Below are 12,521 nucleotides of genomic sequence, written 5' to 3' on the forward strand. Positions count from 1 at the left end.
TCTCTCTGTTCTATAACTATCGTTTTGGGTATTGTTCTCGTGTAATGTCTGCATGTGTCCCCACCCTCAAGATTTGGACCCGTGGCACGAGTTAGACTGCTGCTTCCCACAGTTTGTGTGTGGAGACCAGCCACTCGAGGCTTGACCGTTATTTTGCCTTCCTCTTCCTTGATACAGCTGACCTGTGGAACTCTTTAACTTATTTCGACATTCCTTCGTCATATGACCTTTCCTTTTTGAAGTCAGGTCTTCAAACACCTGCGAAACCCAGATTAATTTCTACTTTCCTTGTGTTATTCTTCCACCCGAGATGGTCTTGGTTGTGCCATGTTTTCCTCGTGTTGTGATGATCTCTATAACAGAACACAGTACAAACAGATTTTGAACAAGATGGCGTCAGAGATGACAGATCCAAGATCCACGACACAAACAATAGTTGGTATCGTATTACAGTCACAGTCATGAGAGCAGACAAGATAGTGAAGTTTGTAGTGAGAGGTGCGATGGTGAAGAGCAGAGGCAGTCTTGGACAGCTGGGTCTGAGAGAGATAATGACCAGGTGGGGAAACAGGCTGGTGGTGGTCTACAGATGAGAAGTTGGACTTGAGACTTCGAAAGTTGAACTTATAAAGGAAGAGTCAGGTGTAAGAGTGGTGTCAGAGAAGTAAAGACTCTGGTGTAGGAGCGGTGGCAGAGAAGGGAAGAGTCAGGTGTAGAAGCAGCAAAAACTGAAGTAATATCTGTAGAGTAGGAAAAGAGAACCAACACTGCAGCGTAGGGCCAATGGATCAAGTTGCTAGATCCTGCCTGGAGGGTTGATCATTCAGAGCAATCTTAGGAGTCGGGAATTTCTAGCAGCATACAAAGGTTTAAAAGAATACTTGATGGTGTGGGAACTTCAGATGATGGGTCTGCTTCTTCAATGAAACTCAGTATTGCAGAAACTTGTTTATTCAAATCTTATGACTCGACTCACAACAGCCTCACAAAAAACATCAAACCGATAAAAAGATAAACAAGGATAATACAGGAAATAAAGTGATACATGAATAAAGTGTTACAGAAACTATCATGTCAGTATGCTAATGGTTTCTACATTACTACAGTGACAGAGGACAATTCCCAGGTCGAGTGAAAGATTAACAGGTCGAGTGAAAGATCCCCCGGTCGACTGTAAGATTCCCAGATCGACTGTAAAATTACCAGGTCGACTGTGAGATCCTCAGGTCGAGTGAAAGATCCCCTGGTCGACTGTAATCCCAAGGTCGACTATCCCCAGGACGACTGTCAGTTTTCTTCAGGGTGAGTATGGGAAAGAGTGGCCGAATGCCTTCACGTTTCTCGCTGTCCATTGGTCGATCTTCTCTTGTTGCTCCCGGCTCAGATGATGCTCCCAGTCTCCTGCCTCACCTGCAGTACAAACAACAACAAACTCTGACACAGCAACAACAGACCAACAATATTGTAACAAGTCATCGTGATGGTCCATAATCTGCTCCATGATCCACCTGACAACCTGCCTCACAACCTGCCTCATACTCCGCCTTGCGCCGGGACACAATCTGGCCAGCAAACACAGTAAAGTAAACCTTATGAAACTTATATATGCTAATGGCCTCGTTTACCGACCAAGTAGAAATAGAAATCGTCGAGCATTTCACAGTGACACGAGTTAACCAAGCTGACTCTGTGGATCACGGCAGCAGTGCACAAGGGGTCAGACAGCACTACGCAGAGGAGAAAGATTTTCCTCACGAATATTAATCCCCCTCCTCCTCCTCCTCCTCCTCCGTCTGAACGGTAGTTAGATCCCGCCTTATACTGCAGTATGACTTGCATGGTGAAACGATCTATGTGAATAACATTCCTCGTATCCCATAAGATATTATCATGGACCACTTGGATTAACCTTTATAGTGGACCATTTGAAGTGAACTTTACACTGGACCATTTGAAGTGAACTTTACACTGGACCATTTGAAGTGAACTTTACACTGGACCACTTGAACTGAACTTTACACTGGACCACTTGAACTGAACTTTACACTGGACCACTTGAACTGAAGTTTACAGTGGACCACTTGAACTGAAGTTTACAGTGGACCACTTGAACTGAACTTTACACTGGACCACTTGAACTGAACTTTACAGTGGACCATTTGAACTGAACTCTACAGTGGACCACTTGGGGCTAACCTTTCCTATATGATCCTCCGTCAGTCATGGCAATATCCTTTTTGAAGGCAGCGTTTTCCTCAGGTGGCTGTATCTTCTCTTCACGTGTCTTCATCACTGAGAAGCTGGTGTGTCTCGCCACCTGCGAATGATTCTCCGTGAGGCCAAAACAACAAACAAGCAAACAACGTCACGTTGTTTAGGGCAAACCAAACTTGCTTAATGATGTTAATGAGGCACATGTCTCGCAAGATGTTGTACACATAATGGTGATCATAAGACAGCCCTGAGAATATACTGATTATGGACGATTACTGGGATGATAGCGAAGAGTACACACACACACACACACACACACACACACACACACACACTGAGAACTGATCTACTTGAGGTGGAAGCTTATCTTCAAGACGCTTGAGTGTCTGGATGTCGTCATCAAGCCTTTTTTGTGTACAAGTAAGGGAGGGTGAGTGGAGTACGAGTGACAGACTGAGTGATATACAGTTTGGATATGAAATATTTAGGAATATGAGAGAGGTTCGGGGTCGCTGATTTTGCGTTTCAAATCGATTGCTCTGCCAACTACAATACGTCAACATTTTCATATTAACGTTCATTTTGAGGACGTCCAAACAATAATAGAAATGAAGTGAATGACGGCCTTGAAAATCTTTCCACAGTGGATGACAGTGTAGCCCTAACTTCAGTATCGTGGGATGGAAAGGTGGTTTCCAAAAGCATTAGATTATTCTTTCTTTCTTCTTTTAAACTATTCGCCATTTCCCGCGTTAGCGAGGTAGCATTAAGAACAGAGGACTGGGCCTTTGAGGGAATACCCTCACCTGGCCCAATTCTCTGTTCCTTCTTTTGGAAAAAAAAAAAAGCATTAGATTATATTAGGACATATAACAGATTACTGAAGGGTTTATGGCCCTAATGGCTAACTGTGTAATAAGACCATGTATTAGATCTTGATATATATCACTAGTGCATTGTCATGATACAGCACTGGTGGCTGATTCAAATGAGAAACTGCAGAAGTTGGTGAGTGAGTTTGGAAGAATGGGTGAAAGAAGGTTGGGAGAAAATGTGAATGATAGCAAAGTTATGAGGTTCGGCAGGTTTGAGAGACAGGTTAGTTGGTGTGTGTGAGTTTGAATGGAGAAAAACTTGAAGAGAAGTGTCTTAGATATCTAGGAGTGGACTTAGTAGCGAGTGGAGCCATGGAAGTGGAAGTCAGGACTGTAGGTACAAAGTGTAGTGATGTGTGGGTGAGTCTGTGAGATTCGGAATGCAAGGGAATTGAGCAGTGAGTGTTCGGTGTGTTCGTAATGGCAGTTGCGGCGTTGGCATGAAGGGTCTCGGGATTTGTGTAACCGAGTGTTAGTGGCTGCTAGGTTACCAGTGATTGTTCTGAGTGCTCTGTTTTGTGTGGTTTGCAGCTTTGTTATATTTGTTTTGAGAGGCTGGACGACCAGGATGTGATACGTAGTTTAGGATGAAGCAGATGAACTGTTACTAAAAGTTGCTATAGGGTTCTCATTCTTGTTCGGATCTGGTGCCACTTTCCGTTCTGAAGACATTTTGTTTGAACATTGTTCTTTTTGCTGATGTATTTTGGTGTGGGGAGTGACGCGTGTGCGTCGTATGCGTAGCTGAAAGGATTTGTGAGATGGGATCGTGTCTATCTGGGGTTTAAAAAGACTGATTGAAGACTTCTCTCTCTATGAGTCATTGCCTCCAAATGTGTAATGCAGTGCTGTATACTTGTTGTTGGCACTGTTGTGTCAGGGTGTTGTATCGTGATTATAAGGACGTTTGCATATGAGAGGACTTTCAAGGTGAGATTTACCTGAGGTATAAAGGTCGCATTGGAAGATTAAAGGTTGGTGGAGGAAGGACTGTACCTCGGGGATCCCACTGCAGAGGTTAATGATTTTAGAGGTGGTCATTGTGAGTGACTGTGGTATGGCAGCCAGCTACGAAAATGGCCAGTCACTTTTTGCCACTGTTGGCGAGAGTTGTGTCAAGTGTATTTTACCTGAAGGTGTGTTGCAACACACTGCCAGATGCTTTTGTTGATGTATGTTGCCACTAGTATTGTGCGGGACGGGGGTTGTGGTTGGTTGAGGCGTTCCATGAAGTAGTGTGAGGTCAGCGTGTAGCGTGATGTGGAATGATTGGATCTAAGGATATATTGTGTGGGTGAGAGCGGCTTGTATTTTTGTTGTAACTCAGCTTTTCAGAGCCGTTGAAAGGACAGGGGAGGAGGTGGGGAGGTTGGATGGTCTGAAAGGTTGTAGGGCTGGTATCTTGCTGTTCAGTTTCCAGATGTTAAGGATTCTGTTGTGTTGCTTGGTGTGGATTGTAAATGAGCCGAAGATCCCAATTGTTCTTTTGTGATGTTAAAACCACTGATTCATGCACTCTCATCATCTGCTCCTCCTTCAGGATGGTACACAGTTGCCCCATCCTTCTGCAGGTGTTCCGCGGTGAGGCTTAGGATCATCAATGCATACCCTTTCCACCTGCTGTCCCTTTTTGACTGGTGCTCAATTGATCTTACCTTCTGCAGTTGATCCTCCGTCAGGTTGGTTTCCAGGAACTTGTTCAGCCTTCTGAGTTCGACAATGTTGTTAGCTTTAAGCTCCTCAAAGAAAATAAAGTGTAGATTAGGATGATCTCGTTTCTCCCACGCCTCCTTCAGGTGCAGCCAGAAGGGTCCGTAATACACTGTCAACATTACAAGGGAAACATACCGATATATCTACATATTCTGTTTTAAAGAACTAAGATAGAAAAAAGTAGGACTCAAAGTTCATCCAATGTACATGTATTACATGGCAAGGAAAAATTCAAACAGAATCGATGGTAAATAAACTAAAACTACATTACACTTTAATCCGCACACTTTACTATCACAGTGTAAGTCTATCTATATACCTGAACCTCAGTGTTGGGAAAATTTGACAAAACTACGGCAGACAACACATTCATCCAGCCATCTCAGATTTTCAGTACTTACAGTCGTCGTCTACGAATTGCTGGACGAACTGGTCGAAGGAACCCACGAAGTCGTGACACTTTAAGAGACGCATGAAGTGGTGGTAGGATACGACAACGTCCTTGGGGTTCCTTGCTACATACACCACCTGCAACAACACCCGAATTATTATCAATTCTGTTAATATTGTTATGGATGATGAGACATTTGGGTACCAAGGAGGGATTCAAGTCGGCGAGAGTACTCGACGGAGCTGGGGGAAGCAGTTGAGTGTGTGAGGAACAAAGAAAATGGGGAAGCCAAGGAAGTAGATGGAAGGATAGAGTGAAGATGCTTCGAATGTTTGAATCCTGAACATGCAGGAGGGTGTGAGCCATGCAAGGGATAGAAAGTATGGGATCGTTGTGATATACAATGGGCGGAGTGTTGTTAGTGGGCTAAACTAAGGCATATGAATCAAAGTCAAGAGATCTGTGGTGGCTGACTGTGGATAGCGGGCTGTGGTTTCGGTGCATCAACTGGGATGGCCTTGATTAAGGCGCCAGTGTCTGAGTTGTCTCAGCTGAGATCGAAAAATTAAAAACGTTTTGTCTGCATAATTCCAGTACCAATACCCTCTTCCCCATTTCTGACGTAGAAATCCGCCTTTACCATGAACTACCAGTCCCTCTTAATGCGCATATATTGCCATCATTCTGACGTTTCCATCACTTAACATACCTGACTTCTCTACTATACTGGTGGGCCTGTTGTGTTTTCCCGCCTCACTCAATATCTCCTGTCTTTTTTTTTTCTTTCCTTTAACTGTATTACTTGCTGCTCTTCCTCTCTTCCCTTGGTCTATCACTTCTCATGAAGCCGCTACTGAATTAGTTCTTGTTTCTGCACGAGAACAGTGTACCCACACTAGCACGAGAACAGCGTGTGGTACCCTCACTAGGACACCTTCACCAGTGTGTCACACCATCATTAATAATCAAGACACCTGCACCAGTGTGTGTCACACCCTCACTCTCGCCAGGACACCCTCACTCTCGCCAGGACACCTCCACGAGTCACACTTCACCTTGGTAGTGTCGATCAAGTCTGGGTTGTGGAGAGAGAGGGGAAGGTGTGACTTCAGGATGCGTGGGTCTGGCATCACCTCTGCCATCTGTAGTTGGATTCCGTCGTCAGGATCGCGTCCTGGGCACATCGTCTTGAAGGTTGCGAACATCCTCGGCTCGTGATCTCGTAATGAAGAGTTTCTGGAAATTTTCAACGCGTCCATCCTGAAGTGAATGAGAGGAAAAAAGAAATACCGTAAGCAGAGGAGCCGTTAGCTCCCTTAATATCCGAATAAGTGTGACCCATATGTGATGTGGTGGAAGCTAGGTACGTCAGGTGTGGCAGGTCGCAGGAGACGTGTGGTGGTTCCTGGAGGAGTGAAGGTGGAACGTAGACGTGTGGTGGATCGCGGAGGAGGTGGCGGGGCGTGGAGTGGTGGAGGTGGAATGTGAAGGAAGAAATTTTAGTGTTGTCAGATGAATATGTTTTGTGTCCCATTATATCCTCTCCTGTTTCATACAAATGCATTGAGAAAAAGGTAGAAATTACATGTCAGAGCTTCTTGTATAATCATGACTGACGTGACTTGTTTAAGACTGACATGACTTGTTTAAGACTGACGTGACGCTTAAGATTAACGTGACTTGCATGAGAATGACGGAGGCTTTATATATCATCAAAAGTTGATTTTTAGATAAGCCTGAGATCTCCCACCGTCCCCATGACACATTTGTTAAGTACATGTTGCCCAGTTTTATAGTGGATGGTGATAACACTAGTTGTGTACAGTATCATTCATTATCAAAGGTTCATAGTTTAAGATGAACACTTAAGATTACCCAAAAAGCTGCACAGTGACGTAAATGCAATTTACTCCCGACTCTTGGATCTGTAACAGGGAGCCTGCACTAAATTGTGATCATTTTGTACCAGTCATGAAGTGTAAAGTTGATGCAAGACATTAATACCAAGAAAGACAGACACGTATTATGTGTGGAGGAGACTATGAGGTGACCCGTTTCCTCTCCTGCTGTATTGCAACATACGTGTTGTGATATGATCACTTTTTCCCTGTCTACCTGTCTATGCATATTATTAAGGAGACTTTGAGGTGACTTCTTCGACCTCCTCTCGCTAGAGGACGGCATACAGTGATCCTTGAGGTCGTGATTCTCCAAGTTAAAGTCAAGTTGTAGCTAGTCATAAACTTTAGAGGTGCGTTTGCTCCTGTCAGAAAGTCATCTTGCGGGGTTTACAAGAAGGGTCATCTGTCATCGGGATCTAACTTTTGATAGCCAAGAAGTCTTCAGACCCCCCCCCCCCCCAGTTGGGTAAAGGTTCGGTCAAGGCCAACAACTAGTACATGTAATGTTATACTCACTCTAAGAAGGGGACGCGGAGTTTGCTCAGAGTTGCGGCCTTTGGGTTGTCCAGGTTCGGATTATTCTTCATCGTCCAGATGATCTCTTGGATCCACGTCGTTCCACACTTGGGATAAGTTATCACCATGACATCTGTCTCCCGGAACTTCGAATAGACAAATAGATGCAGCTTAATTCCCTATACAGACTGAGGCAGTAGTAACTTTAGCTTAGTGATGACCTACATGATCTTAGTTATTTTTTAGTGAGTCTCCCAATAAGATGTTGCGAAAATTGCGTCCTGGAATATCTGGATCTTACTTGAATTGTAACAGATGACTTGTTATACGTGGCAACATATACAGGCAATAACAGGCAACTAATATTGCCTGTTCCATCTATCATGCCAAGGTTAGCCATGAGATATAGAAGAAAATGAGAAGTCTATGTTTTATATAAGACTGAACACCTTATGCTGACCGGATCCACCTACCACCACAGTAAGAGAGGAAGCCAGGCTTACTAATGGGACCCGAAAGTCCTTCAATTTTGCCTTTAAGAAGAGAAATGATTCGTACCTTAAAATTGTACAAAGCGTCGGCGAACTTAACGTATGACTCTGGAAGGCACCACCTGCCGGGAATGAGGCGTACCAAGCCGGTGGTGTGACCCTTGAAGATCTCCACATGACGCTGTAGCTCCTCTTCCTGTAACGTCTCTACAGTGTGACCGCTCGCCAGGGGCATCGTGAACCTGCGTCATGAGGTTTTAGAAAGTGATGGTAAAGACTGAAGAAAAAGAATGAATCTGGATCATTTTTCTCACTGGATATTTGGTTAAATTATCCATCACACAGGGAGAAACTACTGACGTTCATTTCATCCAGAATAAGGAGAGAAGTTCTGATATGTTAGATATTTGTCCTGTTATACAAAAATATTTACATAAAGATGCTGACATCATGCCCTACAAGGAAACGAGGAAAAAGATCAAATGAGAGTATATCATGCTACATCTATGTTATCAAATCTTCAGAAAGTCGCTAAATTTTGTCATGCACGAAAGAGTTTCACATTCCATTACACACACACACACACACACACACACACACACACACATTCAAAATTTGTTCGAGCACACGTCACCCATTACTCATCCAAAGATTCTTGTATCCAGAATGTCTGTTTCCGTTCGGTGCAGGTGGTGTATGGTACGTGGAAGGTGGAATATAAGCGCTTTAAGAACGCGTTGCAAGTTCTAGAATGAGCAAGTGAAGTTTTTTAACGAAAGAGAGAGAAAGGTTGTGCCGGTGTTACCTACCGCGAAGGAGTGTGTGTGACTGGGAGATGTAAACAAGAGCAAGAGGTAGGAAATGAAGAGAAAGTTGTACGGGCTGAAAAAGGTGGGGTGGGGGAGCTAATGAGTGTTAGGGTGAAAGGTATCAGCAAAATTTAGCATAAGAAAATATTTCAGAAGATTGATATTGTGTAGAAAACAAGGAAACAAATGGAAGCATCAGTGGAAGTTGTTGATGGGGAAGTAGAATGGAAATGGTAACAGACTGACATATACTCATGAAGAGGAAACGTGTGTGTGTGTGTGTGTGTGTGTGTGTGTGTGTGTGTGTGTGTGTGTGTGTAAATTGATGAACAGGTTTAGAATAAATAACTGTATAATGAAATTAGGAAGCCACTCGGCTGAAAACGCACAGAACTGGGAGGTTAAGATTTTGACTGGTTAACTAATCATAAAATAAGCTTAAAATCAAGGTTGGGCTGGATATGGTCACGCTTTAGGTGAGGTGTACTCGGCCACAGGAGTTCGCGACCACGCAGTACCTCGTATGTTTGTCATGTGAGCTGGTAACACTGTATGAGGAAGGAGCAAGGGTGCAGACAACATAGTAGAGCGACGTGAAGTGGTAAACAGATTATTGGCCACTAATAGCAGTCAAACTGTTCTTGCATATACGTAGGTGTGGTAGTATGGTTTGTATAACTGATAGTGATCATATACGTAGGTGTGGTAGTATGGTTTGTATAACTGATAGTGATCATATACGTAGGTGTGGTAGTATGGTTTGTATAACTGATAGTGATCATATACGTAGGTGTGGTAGTATGGTTTGTATAACTGATAGTGATCATATACGTAGGTGTGGTAGTATGGTTTGTATAACTGATAGTGATCATATACGTAGGTGTGGTAGTATGCATCATCTCCCCAAGGCGACCTAACTCTAACACAAATCTAGTACGTGTTACTTGAGTTTGTTGTATAAAGCAGTCACTGTCGTACCCACAGTTTGCTAGAGAACTCTGGTACCCGGCTTAGCCTGGAACAACAGCTTAGTCGACTCAGTTCACATATAGATTACCTGTTGATCCCTAAGAAAAAAAACAATACAAAGGTTAATAAATACCGAACCTGTAATTCTGGTGGCGAAGCCAGGGAACACAAACGCACCTTCAGCTCGCCTTATCAAGACTAACCAAGCACTGAGGAGGTACGTCGTGATGTTCAGTTCGTCAGGAGCTTTTATCGGAATCATGATGATGGCTCGCAAGCCAAGTAGGTTAACACACCTTCTAAATATGGCGCCGTTTGAAACCCAGATTAATGGAAATCTATCGCCATTATCTAGACGCCACTCAAAGCAGGAGGAGGCCGTCTCGTGTTTACTGTCATGAAATAAAGGGACGCAAATATGAGTCAACTGGATGAAGTGGATGCTGGACACGAGCGAATTATAACGATGGTAAGCATAACAAGGACCAGAACACACCGAGAATTCCAAAATTACAACACGATCACACACACACACACACACACACACACACACACACACACACACACACACCACCCCAAAGTGTGTCGTTAACGACCTGTTGCCATCACTCAAATCCCCAGTCTAAATTGTGAGAGTTTTGTGTCTGACTGACGTATGTTGACACTGCTGATTCAGTAGACCCTCAGCAGTTTGGAAACATGAAGTCGTCCTTCACCACTCACTGTCATCTTCCTAGACTTCATTTATCACAACCTGGAGGAGCGCAAGACCTCGGTGGCGCTCATAACATCATCACGACGTCCACCTGGGACTACCTGGGTGTCTCGTCTGGTGGCTGGCGGACTTCATGACCGGACGACACCAAACCCTTCGCTTTAGGGGAGCCACAGCGTCATCACTAACCCTAACGTGCGGTGTACCACAGGGCACTAGGATGGGGCCGCTCTGCTTCCTCATCCTTGTCAATGACGCCCTGGAGGACACGCACCACCGCTGCAGGTACGCAGACGACTCCAACTGTGGCATCGCAACTCTCCTGACCTCAGTATCCTTCAGCACATCATCATCAACAACCTTCAGGAGTGAGCCACGGCCACCGAAACGATCATGTTTTTGATTATCTTCACTGAATGTTGTTGTTGTTGTTGTTGTTATGTTTTAGCGGGATATTGTCACCAGAATTCGTCTAGAATGAAGGACAAAAAATATTCCGCGTATATTCGACTAATTTTGCGCTACCGTTCATGTTTCAGGAATGAGCTATTTCTACTTTGTATTTTGCTTGCAATCGAACGAGATTAGACTCTGAGCACGACGATACTAACCATGAACATGACGGTACGACCCTTGGACGCCACGGTACGATGCGTGAACACAACAGCACGACCCTTAGCGCTTCTATTAGGGGACGTCCGCCGACATATTCATACTAAATGATCTCTTACATGTAAGATGCAGTTCAGGGTAAATCATCTTACTGTGCTCTTAGATGTAAGACTGTGAACCAGGCATGGCAAGAGAGGAACCTGGTCGTCGTCCTTGCCAAAGACATCTGGAGCCCACAAATTAAGGGACGCTTGCCTAATGAATGAACATAGGAATGGTGGTGTTAACGTGTGTATTCTCTGTATCGATCTTTATCGCCTCTTGATGAAGACGATATAGAAACGAAGGTTTCATTTTGTCGTTCTAGCCGACAGTCTGGAGGAAAACTCTCTTAACTTTAAACAGGTAAAATGTTTCATTTGAGAGAGAGAGACACGAGGTTTAGAATAGGTGTTGGGAAGGTTTGGCTGGATATTGAGCTCGACCGAACAAACTCTCTGGGTGTGATATCTTAGCCTCTGATCCTCGAAGGTCATGTCAAATGCCAGGCCATTCTTCCTCAAGGGTCGTACTTAACCTAACACAGTAGGTCGAGCACAGTTGATGTTAGCGAGTTGTAACATCAGTTGTGTATACTCAGCTGCCGGAAGCACCTGCCACCATGACCCGAGCAGTAAATTGGTATTTCCATGAATATTGACCCGTGTGATCGGAACGATGTGTGATGGCCACTAACATATTGATAATGAACACCACAACATACGCCATGATCACGTTAATATTCAAGTTCCTTTTATGTGCAAAACAATAGAGATGTGATGTTCGTTTTTGCATTCAGGATTTAAAATGTAATTATCTACATATAAACTGGCCTCTGGTATACATGGTGAATACCAGGAAAAATGTATTTTTCATTGTGAGTTCCCAGTTTCACGACCACGGGGAGAACCGAACGCATTCTTGCAATAGTAGACAGCATTTAGCGGTTACAACAATGTAACAGGACGTCTGCAACATACAATGATGGGGCCTTTTGTATTATCCTTGGCCTGATAAATTATGCCTTGTTGAATGCAACAGTTCGACGGAACTACGTAAACAACTCTGCCATCGGTGGCAGAGTTGACATCAGTTGACCTGATTACGTGGCTCTGCAAAATATCCCTACCAACATCTAGATTTGCACCCCCACGAACCATCGGCCAAACCAGTACAATGCTCATGCTGCACCTGCCTCGTCTAGCCATGTCTCACCCACATAAAACCCCAAGCTAGAACGGGAAAGACAAACACGTTATTATTATTATTATCATTA

The 12,521-nt window shown here is 44.0% G+C and overlaps 2 protein-coding genes across 4 annotated transcripts in view; one reads left to right on the forward strand and one right to left on the reverse strand.

Annotated features, from left to right (window-relative positions):
- Positions 1-12,521, forward strand: part of LOC139749365 (uncharacterized) — a 492,874-nt gene that overhangs the window by 17,034 nt on the left and 463,319 nt on the right. The gene's annotated exons all lie outside the window — the stretch shown is intronic.
- On the reverse strand, positions 936-10,133 carry LOC139749364 (sulfotransferase 1 family member D1-like). 2 transcript variants are annotated; one of them, XM_071663120.1, is made up of 8 exons: positions 10,018-10,133; positions 8,169-8,343; positions 7,611-7,756; positions 6,249-6,453; positions 5,204-5,330; positions 4,745-4,911; positions 2,197-2,317; positions 936-1,410 (listed from the first exon to the last, which is right to left on the reverse strand). In XM_071663120.1, exons 2-8 carry the CDS (start codon positions 8,334-8,336, stop codon positions 1,298-1,300), a joined length of 1,047 nt encoding a protein of 348 aa, XP_071519221.1. In that variant the 5' UTR covers positions 8,337-8,343; positions 10,018-10,133; the 3' UTR covers positions 936-1,297. The 2 variants fall into 2 exon arrangements, with proteins under 2 accessions (XP_071519221.1, XP_071519222.1); XM_071663121.1 differs by having other exon boundaries at positions 1,156-1,410; positions 6,327-6,453.

The sequence above is a fragment of the Panulirus ornatus genome, chromosome 7 (assembly GCF_036320965.1).
Source record: "Panulirus ornatus isolate Po-2019 chromosome 7, ASM3632096v1, whole genome shotgun sequence".
NCBI classification, from domain to species: Eukaryota; Metazoa; Arthropoda; class Malacostraca; order Decapoda; family Palinuridae; genus Panulirus; species Panulirus ornatus.

Coding starts and splice junctions, on each gene's coding strand:
- LOC139749364 (XM_071663120.1), bottom strand. CDS start 8,336: ATGCCCCTGGCGAGCGGTCACACTGTAGAGACGTTACAGGAAGAGGAG. Junction 6,454..7,610: donor CTCCGCGTCCCCTTCTTAGA/GTGAGTATAACA, acceptor CATTCACTTCAG/GATGGACGCGTTGAAAATTT. Junction 1,411..2,196: donor CGGAGGATCATATAGGAAAG/GTTAGCCCCAAG, acceptor TTTGTACTGCAG/GTGAGGCAGGAGACTGGGAG.